A 22758-nucleotide genomic window follows, 5' to 3' on the forward strand; every position below is an offset into this window, starting at 1 on the left:
CTACCTTTCCCCACCATCCTGGGGGTTACAGAGCTGATACCAGGAAGTTCTCAGGGATATGATCAGGTTTGCTGTATCAGACACAGATATGGGTATCCTCTTCCTGTCTCTTTTTGAGTATATACCTTGTGTCAGGCACTGTTGTATGCACTTTACATGATTTATCTCATTCATATTTATAATGGCCTGACCAGATTTTGAAATCAAATAGCTTAAATACAAATTCAAGCTTCCCTTAACTCATTGCGCCTCAGGAAAGTGAACCCTCTCAATCCTTAGTTTCTTCATCTGTAAAATGGGGAGAAAAATAATCCCTTCTCCTGGTATTGTTTAGAATAATATGAAATGATGCATTTAGAGAGGACAGAACAGCATAGAGATAATTCAATATAACTAATACAGTTTCTTCTGTTCTTTTCCTCTATCTCCCTTCTTGTTGAACCCATTTCTATTATGGACCCTAGAATGGTTTTATTGTGAAGTCAGAGAGGGTCAAATTCTACCTTGCTGGTCTACAGATAGGAAACTGAGGCCCAAAGCCTTGCTCAAAGCCTCTTAACCAAACAAGAGACACCTAGGATTAAAACTCAAGTCTTGGCCGGGTACGGTGGCTCACACCTGTAATCCCAGCACTTTGGGAAGCCGAGGCAGGCAGATCACGAGGTCATGAAATCGACACCATCCTGGCTAACATGGTGAAACCCCGTCTCTACTAAAAATACAAAAAATTAGCCGGGCATGGTGGCATGTGCCTGTAGTCCCAGCTACTTGGGAGGCTAAGGCAGGAGAATCGCTTGAACTCAGGAGGTAGAGGTTGCAGTGAGCCGAGATCGTGCCACTGCTCTCTAGCTTGGGCAACAAGAGCAAAACTCCATCTCAAAAACAAACAAACAAAAACAAAACACCCAAGTCTTAGGACTTCCAGTGATTTCATGACATTCTCTTGCTTGGCTCTTCCTCCTCCTGTCCCTCACCCAGTGGTCTCTCCCCTGGCTTTCCACCCTGTCTTAACTTCCCCCTGCTTTCCCTGTACCCATGTCCAGGCCCTGTAATAACCAGATAAACCCACCCCATGAAGGCGCTGATGCAGTCAACTGTGGGTCCTCTAGCTAACCCTTTTTCTTGAGCCTCTAGTCATCTTGTCCTCAGTGGGAATCTCTGCAGGGTAGGGAGTAGCAGGCTGATCTGCCCCATACCTTGGACACCATTTCCTCTCCTTAAAGCCTAGCCCTCTCTCCCAGGTTACTCTGGCTACAATGACTTAGAGGCTGATAGAATACTGATTGATCTGTCTTCAGTGTTTACTCTGTTCTGAGTAGCAGGTCCTGGGGGCGTGCTCTGCAGGTTGGCAGAGGGAAGCCAGTAGATCTGCCCATGAGCAAGGCTACCTAAATTTAGGCAAGAAGCAGAGGACGGTGACGTGAAAATCTGCATCACAATGTCCCCAAGGGGCTAGGCCTACAAAATTCACATTTTCAAGAAAAATGTTTATTGGGTTTTTTTTCTTTTTCTTTGTTTTTTTTTTTTTTTTTTTTTGAGACAGGGTCGCACTCTGATGCCCAGTCTTTAGTGCAAAGGTGCAATCACAGCTCACTGCAGCCTTGAACTCCAGAGCTCAAGCAATCCTCCAGCCTCAGCCTCCTGAGTAGCTGGAATTAAAAGCATATGCCACTACATCTGGCTAATTTTTTTGTAGAGATGGGGTTTCGCCATGTTGCCCAGGCTGGTCCGGAACTCCTAGGCTTAAGTAATCCACCCACCTTGGCCTCCCAAAGTACCGAGATTACAGGAGTGAGCCACTGCACCTGGTCACTATTGTCTTTCTAGAAGGCAGATTAATTTGCAAACTGGTACATTAGAAAGAGGAACTGGAGCCTGTGTGGCTCAGGCACTGATGTGCTGTAACTAGCTAGCAATGAAACAATCACATGGTGGATGCACTCAGCTAAGCATTTCCTCTGCTTATGTTATCTCATTTAATCCTCATAACAAGCCCAAAGGAGAATAGAAGGACAACTACTACACTTATCCTCCTTTACCCAAGAGAAACTGAGGTCAGAGAACAAATGTGTCTTGCCTTAGGTTCTGCAACGCTAGGAAATGGCAGAGCAAAGATCTGAACCCATGTCTACTGATTCCAATGCTTATGTACAACCTAGAAGCCCCACTATTTTCTGGGTATATTACTGGAAATAATTTCAACCCGACAAAGTTGCAAAGATAAGAAGAGTACAGCCTCAGGAGCCGATGCGATCAAATGGAAGAAAGGGTATCAGCCCTGGAAGATGAAATGAATGAAATGAAGCGAGAAGGGAAGTTTAGAGAAAAAAGAATAAAAAGAAACGAGCAAAGCCTTCAAGAAATGTGGGACTATGTGAAAAGACCAAATCTACGTCTGATTGGTGTACCTGAAAGTGATGGGGAGAATGGAAACAAGTTGGAAAACACTCTGCAGGATATTATCCAGGAGAACTTCCCCAATCTAGCAAGGCAGGCCAACATTCAGATTCAGGAAATACAGAGAACGCCACAAAGATACTCTTCGAGAAGAGCAACTCCAAGACACATAATTGTCAGATTCACCAAAGTTGAAATGAAGGAAAAAATGTTAAGGGCAGCCAGAGAGAAAGGACGGGTTACCATCAAAGGGAAGCCCATCAGACTAACAGCAGATCTCTCGGCAGAAACCCTACAAGCCAGAAGAGAGTGGGGGCCAATATTCAACATTCTTAAAGAAAAGAATTTTCAACCCAGAATTTCATATCCTGCCAAACTAAGCTTCATAAGTGAAGGAGAAATAAAATACTTTACAGACAAGCAAATGCTGAGAGATTTTGTCACCACCAGGCCTGCCCTAAAAGAGCTCTTGAAGGAAGCGCTAAACATGGAAAGGCACAACCGGTACCAGCCACTGCAAAATCATACCGAAATGTAAAGACCATTGAGACTAGGAAGAGACTGCATCAACTAACGAGCAAAACATCGAGCTAACATCATAATGACAGGATCAAATTCACACATAACAATATTAACTTTAAATGTAAATGGACTAAATGGTCCAATTAAAAGACACAGACTGGCAAATTGGATAAAGACTCAAGACCCATCAGTGTGCTGTATTCAGGAAACCCATCTCACGTGCAGAGACACACATAGGTTCAAAATAAAAGGATGGAGGAAGATCTACCAAGCAAATGGAAAACAAAAAAAGGCAGGGGTTGCAATCCTAGTCTCTGATAAAACAGACTTTAAACCAACAAAGATCAAAAGAGACAAAGAAGGCCATTACATAATGGTAAAGGGATTAATTCAACAAGAAGAGCTAACTATCCTAAATATATATGCACCCAATACAGGAGCACCCAGATTCATAAAGCAAGTCCTGAGTGACATACAAAGAGACTTAGACTCCCACACATTAATAATGGGAGACTTTAACACCCCACTGTCAACATTAGACAGATCAACGAGACAGAAAGTCAACAAGGATACCCAGGAATTGAACTCAGCTCTGCACCAAGCAGACCTAATAGACATCTACAGAACTCTCCACCCCAAATCAACAGAATATACATTTTTTTCAGCACCACACCACACCTATTCCAAAATTGACCATATCCTTGGAAGTAAAGCTCTCCTCAATAAATGTAAAAGAACAGAAATTGTAACAAACTGTCTCTCAGATCACAGTGCAATCAAGCTAGAACTCAGGATTAAGAATCTCACTCAAAACCGCTCAACTACGTGGAAACTGAACAACCTGCTCCTGAATGACTACTGGGTACATAACGAAATGAAGGCAGAAATAAAGATGTTCTTTGAAACCAACGAGAACCAAGACACAACATACCAGAATCTCTGGGATGCATTCAAAGCAGTGTGTAGAGGGAAATTTATAGCACTAAATGCCCACAAGAGAAAGCAGGAAAGATCCAAAATTGACACCCTAACATCACAATTAAAAGAACTAGAAAAGCAAGAGCAAACACATTCAAAAGCTAGCAGAAGGCAAGAAATAACTAAAATCAGAGCAGAACTGAAGGAAATAGAGACACAAAAAACCCTTCAAAAAATAAATGAATCCAGGAGCTGGTTTTTTGAAAGGATCAACAAAATTGATAGACCGCTAGCAAGATTAATAAAGAAAAAAAGAGAGAAGAATCAAATAGATGCAATAAAAAATGATAAAGGGGATATCACCACCGATCCCACAGAAATACAAACTACCATCAGAGAATACTACAAACACCTCTATGCAAATAAACTAGAAAATCTAGAAGAAATGGATAAATTCCTCAACACATACACCCTCCCAAGACTAAACCAAGAAGAAGTTGAATCTCTGAATAGACCAATAACAGGAGCTGAAATTATGGCAATAATCAATAGCTTACCAACCAAAAAAAGTCCAGGACCAGATGGGTTCACAGCCGAATTCTACCAGAGGTACAAGGAGGAGCTGGTACCATTCCTTCTGAAACTATTCCAATCAATAGAAAAAGAGGGAATCCTCCCTAACTCATTTTATGAGGCCAGCATCATCCTGATACCAAAGCCTGGCAGAGACACAACCAAAAAAGAGAATTTTAGACCAATATCCTTGATGAACATTGATGCAAAAATCCTCAATAAAATACTGGCAAACAGAATCCAGCAGCACATCAAAAAGCTTATCCACCATGATTAAGTGGGCTTCATCCCTGGGATGCAAGGCTGGTTCAATATACGCAAATCAATAAATGTAATCCAGCATATAAACAGAACCAAAGACAAAAACCACATGATTATCTCAATAGATGCAGAAAAGGCCTTTGACAAAATTCAACAACCCTTCATGCTAAAAACTCTCAATAAATTAGGAATTGATGGGACGTATCTCAAAATAATAAGAGCTATTTATGACAAACCCACAGCCAATATCATACTGAATGGGCAAAAACTGAAAGCATTCCCTTTGAAAACTGGCACAAGACAGGGATGCCCTCTCTCGCCACTTCTATTCAACATAGTGTTGGAAGTTCTGGCCAGGGCAATTAGGCAGGAGAAGGAAATCAAGGGTATTCAATTAGGAAAAGAGGAAGTCAAATTGTCCCTGTTTGCAGATGACATGATAGTATATCTAGAAAACCCCATTGTCTCAGCCCAAAATCTCCTTAAGCTGATAAGCAACTTCAGCAAAGTCTCAGGATACAAAATCAATGTGCAAAAATCACAAGCATTCTTATACATCAATAACAGACAAACAGAGAGCCAAATCATGACTGAACTCCCATTCACAATTGCTTCAAAGAGAATAAAATACCTAGGAATCCAACTTACAAGGGATGTGAAAGACCTCTTCAAGGAGAACTACAAACCACTGCTCAAGGAAATAAAAGAGGATACAAACAAATGGAAGAACATTCCATGCTCATGGGTAGGAAGAATCAATATCATGAAAATGGCCATCCTTCCCAAGGTAATTTACAGATTCAATGCCATCCCCATCAAGCTACCAATGACTTTCTTCACAGAATTGGAAAAAACTACTTTAAAGTTCATATGGAACCAAAAAAGAGCCCGCATCACCAAGTCAATCCTAAGCCAAAAGAACAAAGCTGGAGGCATCACGCTATCTGACTTCAAACTATACTACAAGGCTACAGTAACCAAAACAGCATGGTACTGGTACCAAAACAGAGATATAGATCAATGGAACAGAACAGAGCCATCAGAAATAATGCCACATATCTACAACCATCTGATCTTTGACAAACCTGAGAAAAACAAGAAATGGGGAAAGGATTCCCTATTTAATAAATGGTGCTGGGAAAACTGGCTAGCCATATGTAGAAAGCTGAAACTGGATCCCTTCCTTACACCTTATACAAAAATCAATTCAAGATGGATTAAAGACTTAAATGTTAGACCTAAAACCGTAAAAACCCTAGAAGAAAACCTAGGCAATACCATTCAGGACATAGGCATGGGCAAGGACTTCATGTCTAAAACACCAAAAGCAATGGCAACAAAAGCCAAAATTGACAAATGGGATCTAATTAAACTAAAGAGCTTCTGCACAGCAAAGGAAACTACCATCAGAGTGAACAGGCAACCTACAAAATGGGAGAAAATTTTTGCAACCTACTCATCTGACAAAGGGCTAATATCCAGAATCTACAATGAACTCCAACAAATTTACAAGAAAAAAACAAACAACCCCATCAAAAAGTGGGCAAAGGACATGAACAGACACTTCTCAAAAGAAGACATTTATGCAGCCAAAAGACACATGAAAAAATGCTCACCATCACTGGCCATCAGAGAAATGCAAATCAAAACCACAATGAGATACCATCTCACACCAGTTAGAATGGCGATCATTAAAAAGTCAGGAAACAACAGGTGCTGGAGAGGATGTGGAGAAATAGGAACACTTTTACACTGTTGGTGGGACTGTAAACTAGTTCAACCCTTGTGGAAGTCAGTGTGGCGATTCCTCAGGGATCTAGAACTAGAAATTCCATTCGACCCAGCCATCCCATTACTGGGTATATACCCAAAGGACTATAAATCATGCTGCTATAAAGACACATGCACGCGTATGTTTATTGCCGCATTATTCACAATAGCAAAGACTTGGAACCAACCCAAATGTCCAACAATGATAGACTGGATTAAGAAAATGTGGCACATCTACACCATGGAATACTATGCAGCCATAAGAAATGATGAGTTCATGTCCTTTGTAGGGACATGGATGAAATTGGAAATCATCATTCTCAGTAAACTATCGCAAGAACAAAAAACCAAACACCGCATATTCTCACTCATAGGTGGGAATTGAACAATGAGAACACATGGACACAGGAAGGGGAACATCACACTTCAGGGACTGTTGTGGGTTGGGGGGAGGGGGGAGGCTTAACATTGGGAGATATACCTAATGCTAGATGACGAGTTGGTGGGTGCAGTGCACCAGCATGGCACATGTATACATATGTAACTTACCTGCACATTGGGCACATGTAGCATAAAACCTAAAGTATAATAATAATAATAATAATAATAATTACAATAAAAGAAAAAAAAAGAAGAAAAAAAAAAAAAGATTGGAAAAACAGCAAAAAAAAAATAAATAAATAAATAAAAATAAATTATTGAGAAAAAAAAAAAAAAAAAAAAAAAAAAAGAAGAGTACAAAGAATGCCTATCGCTGGGGGAGGGGCGCCCGCCATTGCCCAGGCTTGCTTAGGTAAACGAAGCAGCCGGGAAGCTCCAACTGGGTGGAGCCCACCACAGCTCAAGCAGGCCTGCCTGCCTCTGTAGGCTCCACCTCTGGGGACAGGGCACAGACAAACAAAAAGACAGCAGTAACCTCTGCAGACTTAAATGTCCCTGTCTGACAGCTTTGAAGAGAGCAGTGGTTCTCCCAGCATGCAGCTGGAGATCTGAGAACAGGCAGACTGCCTCCTCAAGTGGGTCCCTGACCCCTGACCCCCGAGCAGCCTAACTGGGAGGCAACCCCCAGTAGAGGCAGATTGACACCTCACACGGCTGGGTACTCCTCTGAGACAAAACTTCCAGAGGAACGATCAGACAGCAGCATTCGTGGTTCACGAAAATCTGCTGTTCTGCAGCCACCGCTGCTGGTACCCAGGCAAACAGGGTCGGAGTGGACCTCTAGTAAACTCCAACAGACCTGCAGCTGAGGGTCCTGTCTGTTAGAAGGAAAACTAACAAACAGAAAGGACATCCACACCAAAAACCCATCTGTACATCACCATCATCAAAGACCAAAAGTAGATAAAACCACAAAGATGGGGAAAAAACAGAGCAGAAAAACTGGAAACTCTAAAAAGCAGAGCACCTCTCCTCCTCCAAAGGAACGCAGCTCCTCACCAGCAATGGAAGAAAGCTGGACGGAGAATGACTTTGACGAGTTGAGAGAAGAAGGCTTCAGACGATCAAACTACTCCGAGCTACAGGAGGAAATTCAAACCAAAGGCAAAGAAGTTGAAAACTTTGAAAAAAATTTAGACGAATGTATAACTAGAATAACCAATACAGAGAAGTGCTTAAAAGAGCTGATGGAGCTGAAAGCCAAGGCTTGAGAACTACATGAAGAATGCAGAAGCCTCAGGAGCCGATGCAATCAACTGGAAGAAAGGGTGTCAGTGATGGAAGATGAAATGAATGAAATGAAGCGAGAAGGGAAGTTTAGAGAAAAAAGAATAAAAAGAAATGAACAAAGCCTCCAAGAAATATGGGACTATGTGAAAAGACCAAATCTACGTCTGATTGGTGTACCTGAAAGTGACGGGGAGAATGGAACCAAGTTGGAAAACACTCTGCAGGATATTATCCAGGAGAACTTCCCCAATCTAGCAAGGCAGGCCAACATTCAGATTCAGGAAACACACAGAATGCCACAAAGATACTCCTCGAGAAGAGCAGCTCCAAGACACATAATAATCAGATTAACCAAAGTTGAAATGAAGGAAAAAATGTTAAGGGCAGCCAGAGAGAAAGGTCGGGTTACCCTCAAAGGGAAGCCCATCAGACTAACAGTGGATCTCTCGGCAGAAACCCTACAAGCCAGAAGAGAGTGGGGGCCAATATTCAACATTCTTAAAGAAAAGAATTTTCAACCCAGAATTTCATATCCAGCCAAACTAAGCTTCATAAGTGAAGGAGAAATAAAATCCTTTACAGACAAGCAAATGCTGAGAGATTTTGTCACCACCAGGCCTGCCCTAAAAGAGCTCCTGAAGGAAGCACTAAACGTGGAAAGGAAAAACCGGTACTAGCCACTGCAAAATCATGCCAAATTGTAAAGACCATCGAGGCTAGGAAGAAACTGTATCAACTAACGAGCAAAATAACCAGCTAACATCATAACGACAGGATCAAATTTACTCATAACAATATTAACTTTAAATGTAAATGGACTAAATGCTCCAATTAAAAGACACAGACTGGCAAATTGGATAAAGAGTCAAGACCCATCAGTGTGCTGTATTCAGGAAACCCATCTCATGTGCAGAGACACACATAGGCTCAAAATAAAAGGATGGAGGAAGATCTACCGAGCAAATGGAAAACAAAAAAAGGCAGGGGTTGCAATCCTATTCTCTGATAAAACAGACTTTAAACCAACAAAGATGAAAAGAGACAAAGAAGGCCATTACATAATGGTAAAGGGATCAATTCAACAAGAAGAGCTAACTATTCTAAATACATATGCACCCAATACAGGAGCACCCAGATTCATAAAGCAAGTCCTGAGTGACCTACAAAGAGACTTCGACTCCCACACAATAAGAATGGGAGACTTTAACACCCCACTGTCAACATTAGACAGATCAACGAGAAGGAAAGTTAACAAGGACACCAAGGAATTGAACTCAGCTCTGCACCAAGCAGACCTAATAGACATCTACGGAACTCTCTACCCCAAATCAACAGAATATACATTTTTTTCGGCACCACACCACACCTATTCCAAAATTGACCACATAGTTGGAAGTAAAGCTCTCCTCAGCAAATACAAAAGATCAGAAATTATAACAAACTGTCTCTCAGACCACAGTGCAATCAAACTAGAACTCAGGATTAAGAAACTCACTCAAAACCACTCAACTACATGGAAACTGAACAACCTGCTCCTGAATGACTACTGGGTACAAAACGAAATGAAGGCAGAAATAAAGATGTTCTTTGAAACCAACGAGAACAAAGACATAACATGCCAGAATCTCTGGGACACATTCAAAGCAGTGTGTAGAGGGAAATTTATAGCACTAAATGCCCACAAGAGAAAGCAGGAAAGATCCAAAATTGACACCCTAACATCACAATTAAAAGAACTAGAAAAGCAAGAGCAAACACATTCAAAAGCTAGCAGAAGGCAAGAAATAACTAAAATCAGAGCAGAACTGAAGGAAATAGAGACACAAAAAATCCTTCAAAAAATTAATGAATCCAGGAGCTGGTTTTTTGAAAGGATCAACAAAATTGACAGACTGCTAGCAAGACTAATAAAGAAGAAAGAGAGAAGAATCAAATAGACGCAATAAAAAATGATAAAGGGGATATCACCACCAATCCCACAGAAATACAAACTACCATCAGAGAATACAACAAACACCTCTACGCAAATAAACTAGAAAATCTAGAAGAAATGGATAAATTCCTCGACACATACGCTCTCCCAAGACTAAACCAGGAAGAAGTTGAATCTCTGAATAGACCAATAACAGGCTCTGAAATTGTGGCAATAATCAATAGCTTACCAACCAAAAAGAGTCCAGGATCAGATGGATTCACAGCCGAATTCTACCAGAGGTACAAGGAGGAACTGGTACCATTCCTTCTGAAACTATTCCAATCAATAGAAAAAGAGGGAATCCTCCCTAACTCATTTTATGGGCCAACATCATCCTGATACCAAAGCCGGGCAGAGACACAACCAAAAAAGAGAATTTTAGACCAATATCCTTGATGAACATTGATGCAAAAATCCTCAATAAAATACTGGCAAAACGAATCCAGCAGCATATCAAAAAGCTTATCCACCATGATCAAGTGGGCTTCATCCCTGGGATGCAAGGCTGGTTCAGTATATGCAAATCAATAAATGTAATCCAGCATATAAACAGAACCAAAGACAAAAACCACATGATTATCTCAACAGATGCAGAAAAGGCCTTTGACAAAATTCAACAACCCTTCATGCTAAAAACTCTCAATAAATTAGGTATTGATGAGACGTATCTCATAATAATAAGAGCTATCTATGACAAACCCACAGCCAATATCATACTGAATGGGCAAAAACTGGAAGCATTGCCTTTGAAAACTGGCACAAGACAGGGATGCCCTCTCTCACCACTCCTATTCAACATACTGTTGGAAGTTCTGGCCAGGGCAATTAGGCAGGAGAAGGAAATAAAGGGTATTCAATTAGGAAAAGAGGAAGTCAAAATTGTCCCTGTTTGCAGATGACATGATTGTATATCTAGAAAACTCCATTGTCTCAGCCCAAAATCTCCTTAAGCTGATAAGCAACTTCAGCAAAGTCTCAGGATACAAAATCAATGTACAAAAATCACAAGCATTCTTATACATCAATAACAGACAAACAGAGAGCCAAATCATGAGTGAACTCCCATTCACAATTGCTTCAAAGAGAATAAAATACCTAGGAATCCAACTTACAAGGGATGTGAAGGACCTCTTCAAGGAGAACTACAAACCACTGCTCAATGAAATAAAAGAGGATACAAACAAACGGAACAACATTCCATGCTCATGGGCAGGAAGAATCAATATCATGATAATGGCCATACTGCCCAAGGTAAATTATAGATTCAATGCCATCCCCATCAAGCTACCAATGACTTTCTTCACAGAATTGGAAAAAACTACTTTAAAGTTCATGTGGCACCAAAAAAGAGCCCGCATCGCCAAGTCAATCCTAAGCCAAAAGAACAAAGCTGGAGGCATCATGCTACCTGACTTCAAACTATACTACAAGGCTACAGTAACCAAAACAGCATGGTACTGGTACCAAAACAGAGATATAGATCAATGGAACAGAACAGGGCCCTCAGAAATAACGCCGCATATCTACAACTATCTGCTCTTTGATAAACCTGAGAAAAATAAGCAATGGGGAAAGGATTCCCTATTTAATAAATGGTGCTGGGAAAACTGACTAGCCATATGTAGAAAGCTGAAACTGGATCCCTTCCTTACACCTTATACAAAAATTAATTCAAGATGGATTAAAGACTTAAACGTTAGACCTAAAACCATAAAAACCCTAGAAGAAAACCTAGGCATTACCATTCAGGACATAGGCATGGGTAAGGGCTTCATGTCTAAAACACCAAAAGCAATGGCAACAAAAGCCAAAATTGACAAATGGGATCTAATTAAACTCAAGAGCTTCTGCACAGCAAAAGAAACTACCATCAGAGTGAACAGGCAACCTACAAAATGGGAGAAAATTTTCGCAACCTACTCATCTGACAAAGGGCTAATATCCAGAATCTACAATGAACTCAAACAAATTTACAAGAAAAAAACAAACAACCCCATCAAAAAGTGGGCGAAGGACATGAACAGACACTTCTCAAAAGAAGACGTTTATGCAGCCAAAAAACACATGATAAAATGCTCACCATCACTGGCTATCAGACAAATGCAAATCAAAACCACAATGAGATACCATCTCACACCAGTTAGAATGGCGATCATTAAAAAGTCAGGAAACAACAGGTGCTGGAGAGGATGTGGAGAAATAGGAACACTTTGACACTGTTGGTGGGACTGTAAACTAGTTCAACCATTGTGGAAGTCAGTGTGGCGATTCCTCAGCGATCTAGAACTAGAAATACCATTTGACCCAGCCATCCCATTACTGGGTATATACCCAAAGGACTATCAATCATGCTGCTATAAAGACACATGCACACGTATGTTTATTGCGGCACTATTCACAATAGCAAAGACTTGGAAGCAACCCAAGTGTCCAACAATGATAGACTGGATTAAGAAAATGTGGCACTTATACGCCATGGAGTACTGTGCAGCCATAAAATATGATGAGTTCATGTCCTTTGTAGGGACATGGATGAAATTGGAAATCATCATTCTCAGTAAACTATCGCAAGAACAAAAAACCAAACACCGCATATTCTCACTCATAGGTGGGAATTGAACAATGAGAACACATGGACACAGGAAGGGGAACATCACACTCTGGGGACTGTTGTGAGGTGGGGGGAGGGGGAGGGATAGCTTTAGGAGCTATACCTAATGCTAAATGACGAGTTAATGGGTGCAGCACACCAGCATGGCACATGTATACATATGTAACTAACCTGCACATTGTGCACATGTACCCTAAAACTTAAAGTGTAATAATAATTAAAAAAAAAAAAAAGAATGCCTATCTATCTTTGGCTTATCCTCACCTGTTGTTAACATTTTGCCCCATTTGATTTGTCATTTGAGGAGATGATTAACCTTGAGGAAAATGTTTCCCTTATCTGAGCCTTGATTTTTATGTGCATAAAATGGAAGACTGAATGGATTACCCTTAGAGTGAAATGAAAACTTGTTGTTTGATGAGAAGTGATGGGTAAAGGATGAGGTAAGCCCTTGGTCAGTGGTCAAGGCACAGTTGCTGCCTCTTTCTCCAGCCTCATTTTCCATCATTCCTGCACATGAATTTGGGCTCTACTCAGTTCTGGCATCTCTCCTCCACCCCCTTCCCCAGTGTACCACGTATCATCCGCCCTCACACCTTGGCAGGTACTCTTCCGCAGATGCTCAGCTTTCACTTCATCCCATTTTCATTTCCTGGAGTCTCTGATCCATTTTGGGACTCATGGCTTATATTTCATAACAGGAGGCTTCAGTTTCCAAAGGCCTCTTCTGCAGATATGACTTGAACTTTTCCTTACCTATCCTTTTCCTCGAAAACAGGATTAAACTGTGTGTGTGTTGGAGATGGGGGAGAATCATAAAGAAAAGTCATACATCCACATACCTTAGTACGAAGTTTTTCTTATGGATTCAGTGGTTCTTATTTACAGAAAATCCCAGCTTAGGAATTGCCAAATTAAAACAAGCAACCAAAACAAAGAAATAAGACCACCAGCAGCATTCATGCTCTGGTTCTCTCTGCTGGAGAACTAAGCAGCAAAGCTTAGAGGAAAGTACGTGAGACTGGGGATCAGAAAACCTGGATATCTATAACTGGCTGAGCAACGTGCAGATGAGAAAAGCGAGGTCCAGAGAGGGAGAGAGATGCACCCAAACCCATACAGCACAGAGCTGGGCTGGGAGGTTCATGCTGGGTGCCTACACTGCTGAAATGATCCAGCAGCTATAACAGCTCTGTCTCCTGCTCAGCATTGTGCCCAGGGCTGGGCAAACCACCTGCACTTCTCATCTGGACTTTCAGCCGTACAGAAGCTTATCCTGATTAGCAACCCTTCCCTGTGTGAGTCTGCACACTCCTTGCCTCCAGAGACTGTAACCACTGTGAGATTGGGTGCTGAGGCTCCATTTTCTCACTGCCCAGCAGCATGGTTAGTAGGGTCGCTTATTCCATAAATACAGGCTAAACTACAATGGGGCTCAGTCTTGATGACATATGATGTAAATACCCTTGTATGACAATAAGAAAGTTGAGGTCCCAAGGGAGCACAGGCTTGCCAAGGTCACCAAGCTAGTTAATGGTGAGGTGTGGACTTGAGCACACATCTCTTGACTCTGAGTCCAACATTCTTTGCTCTATGGAGTACCATCTCCGACGAATATATGTTTAATTCTTCCCAGTAGTAACCTATTATATTAGCTAGATTATTACTTAATTCTGTAAAATGCCATCAGAATTGGCACACCTAAAACAATGATATACTGAAGGGTTATTTACTTGATCAAACATAGAATGCCTTGCATGACAAATAGACTCTTTTATTTATTTTTTGTTTGTGTTTTTTTCCATTCTTTATTTTTATTTTTTTCCATAGTTTATTGGGGTACAGGTGGTATTTGGTTACATGAGTAAGTTCTTTAGTGGTGATTTCTGAGATTTTTGGTTCACCCATCACCTGAGCAGTATACACTGTACCCTATTTGTAGTCTTTTATCCCTCGCCCCCCTCCCAACCTTTCCCCCAAGTTCCCAAAGTCCATTGTATTCTTCTTATGCCTTTGCTCATCATAGCTTAGCTCCCACATATCAGTGAGAACATACGATGTTTGGTTTTCCGTTCCTGAGATACTTCATTTAGAATAATAGTCTCCAATCTCATCCAGGTTGCTGCAAATGCTGTTAATTCATTCCTTTTTATGGCCAAGTAGTATTCCATCATGTATATATATGACTGTTTCTTTATCCATTCATTGATTGATAGGCAACAAATAGACTTAGACAGAATGATCATATATGATATGGGGTTAGACTTTATTTTCACAGAGCATGGTGAATTTGTACACATGCATCCTGGACCAGACATACAGGTGAGGGTAACATATCAATGGTTTAAGGCACGAGTCAGCTAAGTTTCATGGGTGAAATCTGAACTAGCACCTGTTTTTAAAAATAACGTTTATTAGAAAATATTTATGTCCATTCATCTATGTGTTGCCTATGGCAGGTTTCACACAGTCTAACAACAAAGTTGAGTACGTCCAACAGGGACAGGAAGGCCTGCAAAGCTGAAAATGTTTATTAATTGGCCACTTACAGAAAAATGTTGCTGGCTCCTTATTTAGGAAATCCTACCGGACACACATATCTTGGTCTCTCCACCTCTGTTTCTCCATCCCTTTGCCTTTTTCTCCTTCCTTCCACTCTCCATATTGATGGCTACAGTTCTTTGCTTTGGGAAGAGGTTCTACTTGGAAATACCAGACACCCCTCCAAAATAGTCCCATTCTCCTTACAAAGAGCCTAAAGCTTAGGAAAGACAAAGTACTTCCAAACTGTACATCAAATCTCTTTCATAATGGATCCTATTGCTGAAAATGGGATTTGAGCTGATTTAGTTTGGAGCTCAGAATGTTTTGAAGGGGAATAAAATATTAGAAGACAGAACAAATATTTCTTGGGCATCTTTGGGTAAGACCCAGCACCTTCCACTGGGTGCTTACTCTGTGAGGCAGGTGTCAACAGCTCCATTTTATGCAAAGGGAAGCACCCACAGGTTAAAATCCACACAGGGTCACATGGAAGGGATGACAAGGTGAGGTCAGGACTCACAGCTGGGTCTGGCTGAATCTAATGCCAGTCCTATTTCTCTCATGGGATATGCTAAGAAAGAGATCTATGTACAAACACTTGTTAGAGATTTCCTCTCTCCTTCTCCTCCATACCCCACTCCCCAGCACTAGCCTTCAGTGTAACCTTTTCTGCCATGCAGCCTTCTGGCCTGGTTACATCGTTCCCAGATGGCACGCAGGATAGTCACACTCAAAGAACTCAGGCAGAGTGTGCTTTTCACCACCAAGGCCCTCTTGCCACTGCTGGGCATGGCCTTCCTGGTGGCCTTGAAGTAGAATAGGGCGAGGTAAGGCCCCAGCTCTGTTTACCAGGAGCAGGAAAAAGAAGGGAAGAAGAGAGCAAACCCTTTTCCAGCAGGCAGGCGTAAAGCGAGATAAAACAAGAGGGGGCAGGCAGAAAAGCAGCCTCCATCCTGAACACCTATAAGCCAAACACTGTGCAAGTGTTTCTTTCATCCATTCACTCATCATTCATTCATTCATTCAAAATATTCACCCAGTGCCTACTATGAGCCCATCCCTCTGTGCTTGGTTTTGAGGACAAAACTGGACACAAATGACAATGTGTCTATGCTCGTGAAGTGAAGTTTCCAGTTCAGTGGAGGACACAAATAGTACTCAGGAAGCATATCAGTAAATGTAAAATTATAGTGGTTACCAAGTCTACAAAGCGGGTACAGCACAGCATCTGGTATAGAATGAGACAGGGAAATTAACTCAGGTATGGACAGCTTTGCAGAAAATATGCCATTTAAGTGGAGGTCTCACGTGACGGGGGGCAGGTGAATGAGTCAAACGGCAGGGAAGAGCATTCCAGGAGACAAATGTTGTGAAGGCTGTGGCAGGACAGATGCAGGAGTGCTGGGGAAGAGGCCCTGGGGGAGAGGTGGGGTGGGGAGGGAAGGAGCAGACAGAGCCCTGGGGAGAGAGGCAGGGCAAGATCACTCAGGATTGCAGGTGTGTAGGGAGTTTCCATTTCATCCTGAAAGCAAAAGGAAAGCACTGAAAGCTTCTAAGAGGAGAAACAACATGATCCCTATTTACATTTGTAAAGATGATCACTCTGGCTACATGATTGAGAATGGGCTGGAAGACAGCAAGGGAGACTTTTAGCAAGAGAGGACTTTTAGCAGTTTTAAAGCAAAGGATGCAGGTGGCAGGGACTAGGATGGCAGCAGTGGAGAAGGGGAGAATTTGTTGGCAGAAGTTGAAGTTATAAAGGAGATACTCATTATTTTAATCTCCACAATGACCCTGTGAAGGAGATGTAGTCACTGCATTTTAAAGATGGGAATTTGAGAATACTGGTTCATGTCCCATGGACGAAAAGAGGCAGAGCTATGTCTGAGACTCAGGCAACTTCCCAGCCTCAACTCTTTCAGGAAGTCCTCCCATATTTAGCTGCTGTTTATCCTGTCTTTCTTCTCCCAAAGCTGGGATAATCTGAAACACTCAGTTCAATAACTTTGTCTTCCAAAATCTTCTAACATCTGAAACAGTCTGAACTGCAGTGCAGGGCCCCTAACCAGTGCTGATCGAGTTGCTTCTGAGCACTCCTCTTAAATCTCTACTTAGAGATTGAAAATGTGAGACTCAGAGACCAGCAGGGAATTGGCCAAGGCCACACAGAAACGTGGTGGCAAAGCCAGGACTGAAAATCACTGTTCCTGTCACACATAGATAGCCCCAAAGACTCAACTTCCTTCTGAGTACTTCAAAGATGGTAAAGTTGAATGTCTTTATCAAAGCCCACATGCCTCGAGATTTGGAAAACACAGCTCAGCTCCTATTTTTCAGATAGACCTGAAATGGTTACAGTGAATTCATATGGAGTCCCAAATGCTATTAGATGACCATTCTCAACTAACACAAGGAACTGCCTTTCCTGGTACTTTTATCTCTTTCTTCCCTTACCTCCTTGAACTTCATCATCTCTTCTGTGTCACAGCTGGGCTGGCTCACACACCCCTGGGCAGACTGCAGGGAACTGCTGAGTCATTGCCTTTGCTAAAGAGGAGCTGAAATGATGATGGCAGAGGAACAGGAGAGGACTGGGATGTTACAGGTCCAGGCAGGCCTGGGGGTATAGGGAAGAAAGAACCCATCAGCACAGCCAAAGGGGACAACAGAACCATTCTAGTGTCACCGCTAGAACCTAAAGGAGAGAAACAGGAAAGGGGAGTGGCACTGGACATGGGGGAGGTAAACAGGGTGCAAAGGAAGCTGAAGCTGGAAGCCAGGTACATCCCAATAACAGGAGATTCTCAGAAATATGCCGCATGTCCCATTCACACACAAGTAAGAAGAGATCTTAGAGATCCACTCATCCACTCTCCCATGTTTCAGATTGAAAAACAGAGATCTGGATAACAAAAGAGACTTTACTAAGGTCACACAGTGAGTTGGTAGCAGATCTGAGACTCCCTTCCTGTCCCCACAGTAAATCCAATGGTCCTTGTCAGCAACTTCACTCTGCCACAATTTCTTTCCCTCCCTATCTCCACCTGAATGCTTTGCAGGTATCAAGTAATTTTAATCTTTAGAACAACTCTCCATGCTTTCATCTTAATATCCTCATTTTACAACTTAGGGAATTGATGCACAGAGACGTTAAGTTCCATGATTAATATGACATTGCCAGTAAGTGGGGGGGCTGGGATTTGAACCCACGTAACCTACCACCAGAATCCATGCTTTTAGTACTATGCTCTGTTGCTCTTATATCACCAAGGGCTCCTGGACCTCCCTTGGCTCACCTCTGTCCTGTGCCTTTTTCCCATTAAGTCAGTGAATGCTGAAGGCACCCTAACTCCTGCCCAAACTATATGAAACAGAAAAAAACGGATCACAGCCCTTTCATGATGAATTGTGGTACTTGCAGACTGAGACTTTGGGTTCTAAGTTCATTTGCCTAGAACAAAGATGTTGCAGAACCAAATTCACTCTGTATTCAACAACAAAAAATTATAGCTGCGGCAGCAACAGCAACAACCTAACAACATGAAACACAGTATTAAGAAAGCTATCCCTGTGATCCTGCAAAAAGGGTAGGGTAATTTATGCTCACTGAATCTAAGCATTCAATTCCTTCCATATTCTCTCAGTTCCCTTCCTTGTTGTCTCCTTTTCTTTTAGCATTTATCACCATCTAATAGATTTGTATTTTGATATAATATAAACCCCACAAGAGTAGGAATTTTAAATTGTTGTTTGGTTTGTGTCCCCACTGCCTAGAAGAGTGGCAGGCATGTAGTTGGTGCAGAACAAACATTTGTGGTATGTATGAAAGGAAGAAAGAAAGGAGGGAGAGAGGGAGGGAGAGAGGGAGGGAGGGAGGGAGAAAGGGAAGAAGAGAGGAAGGAAGGGAGGGAGGAGAGGAGAAGAGACGAAAGGAAAGGAAAGAGGGAAGAAGGGAGGGAGAGAGGGAGGAAAGAATGAAAGGATGGAAGGAGAGAGAAAGAAAGGAGTTGCTGGGTTAAATCATTCATCTCGAGGCCTGTAGCTTGCTTTTGCTTTTCTAAGTTGAACTCCAATTTATGGGGGACATGCTCAGTGATGAATGTTTTTCCAATTATCTATAAATAGCCCAGGCCTGCTGAGGGGACCCATTGACTTCCCCAGCCCTAATTCTGGCTGCTGGATTGTGTGAGGGAGAAGACCAGTCAAGAATCATCAATCTTCAACTTCTAAATCTCCAATGCAGATTCCTGGAAGCTGAGGATTGCTTCTCAGTTTTCTGGCTAAGATCAAGTGGAGAAAGCTGAGGAGTGGGAAGGAGTGAGAGGCAGATCCCATTTTTCCAGTGGCTACAGAGGCTGCAAACCCTTCCCATGTCATGTGTCAATGGAAACACTCCTCCCACGTGGGGCTTTTCAGTGAAAGATGCCAGAGGTGAAGAGATAGGAAAAACAACAACGAGAACTGAACTGACATTAATAATATCTGACTTATTTTGCTTTTAGCAACCACCGGACACCATAAATTTTTTACATAGGTTAACCAAAATTCATCCACAACCCCATGAGGCAGTTACAAGGTCTAGCTTGTAGATGAAAAACTGAGGCTTACAGAAGGCAAATAACTTGCCTAAGAGCCAAAGGAGCACACAGAAGCTATGGAGATCTGTGCTCTTGCAGTGTCCACCGTGCATGGATAGAATGCATGCAGCATGGTTTGTGAGAAAGGTTCCTCCTCCTCCTTCTCCCTGCCCCAGCTACTTCTCAGCCCACCTCTTTGTGGAGGTAGGAGAGAAGGGCCAGGTTCCCTGCCACATGACCTGGACTTGTTTGTCACAGGACCTTCTTTTCAGTGGGTGGTTAAAGCCCATGGATGGATCTGCCCTTTATCACTGGCATGGAATCCATGTTTGTACCCCAGGAGGGTCTCTTCCAAGAATGCAATCTCAAACTGGCTGCTTTCCCATCCTTATGGACAATCCAAGATGAAGAATTACATTCACAGGCAATTGCCTGAAATATGCTATGTTTTCCCTTCAGAGCACGTTGAATCATCAGGGAATGATGGATCTTGGCCACAGGTTTTAGACCTTTGTGGAGTCCTGCTTCAGCATTTGGCCATCTCCCTACATTGAGTGCCATCGTGAGAAATAATTATGCACCAATACTGAATTTTATCTGTTGAAGAAACTGTCTAGAAAGGCACATGGTATCTTATTTATACATACCAAGTAGAGGACTTTATCTCTGGTCTGGTAAGTAAAATTTCCTGAACAAATGCTTGATTCTTTTCCATTAACCCTGTACATTTTATTTCTGAGTATGTTTCCCTTTACACTTTGGCTGCCAGGAATTTCTTACTTAAATTGCCAGCCTCTTCTAAGAACTACAAAACAGTATGGCAGGGATTATTCTACATCAACCCAACCTGGGTTTGAATAATTTTCCTTATTCTTATTTTCATATTAATATGATTAGTTATTTCATTTCCTGTTTTGAATTTTTAAAAATCTGCATAAACCAAAAACAATTCACGATATTTTTTGAGGAATAACGTAGGACAGAAAGCAAATAAAGAATAAGCCAGGAAAAGGATATACTGAAGGTCACCCATGTAGCCAGGGCAGCAGATAACTAAGCTCAGTTTTAACCAGATTGGGACCAGGTTAGAGAAGATTTAGGATTTGCTAGTGAACACAAAATCTGATTTCCAGGATTTCCTTCTACAAACTCTGGTTCTGGAACCTTCCAAGGACACTATTACCTTTGCTGCGGCGGCGACTGCGGTACTGCTCCGTGTAGAATGTCAGCTGCGTTTCATCATCTGCCTCTGAGCCCGACGTCCCCTTGGCTCTCCCAAAGCTGATTCCTCCTGTGAGTAAGCACAATCTATCAGTCAGCCTCCCAGGCCTCCAGAAGTTTGTGAGATTCCTCAACCATCCCAGAGATTAGCAATCCCATCCCCAGACTTCTCTCCGTAAATCCCAAGCAACCCAGGAGTCAGTGTGATAAATGGAAGGAGTTCATGCTCTGCAGTGAAGCAGATTTGGGGTCCAAGCATGACTCAGCAGCTTCTGGGCTGTGTGACCTTGAAGGGAAAACACACCTTTCTGAGCCCTGGGTTCTGTCTCTCTAAAATAGGGATAAAACTATTCACCTTGTGAGATTGCTTTGAAGATTAAAGGAGATGTAAATATAAAATACCTGGTCCGCAGTACATCCTAAACAACTGATAGCTATTGTTGCTTTTGGTGATAAGCAAAGACTCTAGAAAACACTCTGGACAACTTAATTTTAACCACATTTCAATAAAGTGCTTACTATATGCCAAGTTCAGAGCAAGTCGCTGGAGATACAAAGATAAATAGGACTCAGTCTTTGCCAGGCAGGGGATCATAAGCTAGTCAGGAGGACAAATGGAATCCTAAGGAACTTTAAACCTAATTCATGGCTTCTGTTTACCACTCAATGAGGTGCTAGGAATATGGGGAAGTGCAATTCATTTCAACACGGAAGGCCTGAGAAGGTTTTATGCAGGAGTGAAGATTTAAGTCAGGTCTTGAAGGATGGATGTGGCTGCACTGGTAGAAAAAGGAGTTCCAGCAGAGGTACCAGCTTGAGCACCCTCAGGAATGGGCCATGTGGGCAGTCAGGGGCAACATTAAGTGGAGAAATGACTGGGAAGACACACAGGGAGAGGCCTTGGGTGCCAAACGGAGGATAGGGAGCTTTACTTTTGGTTTCACGGAAGGTTCTGGAGCAACAGTATGAATTGGCCAGCCATGGTGTATACAAGGAAGAACACTCCAGTGGTACCTAGGCTGCAGGATGGGTGCCAGGCAGGGTAAGCAGCCAGGAGGCTCAGTGACCACCCAGATGAATGGAGGTCAGGGCTTGCAGGAGGGCCTGTGCAGTGAGGAAGGGAGGAGGAGATGAGTGCAAAGGGTGCTTCAGAGACAAACTCAGAGGACTGTGGAGGGAAAAGGGCAATGCATTCATATGCTGTGAATGGCTGATTGTAGAAAGGATAAAAAAGAAGGCTAAAAGCAATTATGCCACAATACTAATAGCCATTAATTCCAAAGAGAGAAACATGGGTACGTTTTATTGTTATCTTTGTGCTTTCTGCTTTTTTTAATTGCTTAAAGGATTGGTAAATTGTTTACTCTAGAGAAGAAATAACAAGGAGAGAGAGACTCTGAGGATTTTGGGGGTGAGTAGATGGGCACGGAAGAATAAGGACTTTGGTATTTAAAATTGTTTCATTGATGGAGCTTCAGACATCTACAGTAATAGATTTTCTGGGAGGAGACTTAAGAATCTGGTAAAAATGGTTGTCCTGGATGGAGAATTAAGTGGCTGAAAGATGGGAACAGAGGGAGGCGACTTTTCTCTGTAAACTCTTTGCATCTTTTCAATCAAGCACCATGAAAACCTATTACCTATTCAAAAATTTCAACTGAGGAAAAGAAAAACACACATTAGAGGGAAATGTTATTCAATTCACGAAAGGATTTATT

The 22758-nt window shown here is 42.1% G+C and overlaps 1 protein-coding gene across 5 annotated transcripts in view; it reads right to left on the bottom strand.

The window, feature by feature from the left end:
• The window catches only part of ASTN2 (astrotactin 2), a 999842-nt gene that overhangs the window by 660882 nt on the left and 316202 nt on the right, over positions 1–22758 (bottom strand). For 4 of the 5 annotated variants that reach the window (XM_054500795.2, XM_054500792.2, XM_054500793.2 and 1 more), the window contains one exon: positions 21003–21110. The exons of the other annotated variant lie outside the window; for it this stretch is intronic. In XM_054500795.2, the coding sequence (XP_054356770.1) occupies positions 21003–21110 (108 nt within the window). The remainder of the gene's footprint in view (positions 1–21002; positions 21111–22758) is intronic. 5 annotated transcript variants of the gene reach the window in all.

Source organism: Pongo pygmaeus, chromosome 13, assembly GCF_028885625.2.
Source record: "Pongo pygmaeus isolate AG05252 chromosome 13, NHGRI_mPonPyg2-v2.0_pri, whole genome shotgun sequence".
Classification (NCBI taxonomy): domain Eukaryota; kingdom Metazoa; phylum Chordata; class Mammalia; order Primates; family Hominidae; genus Pongo; species Pongo pygmaeus.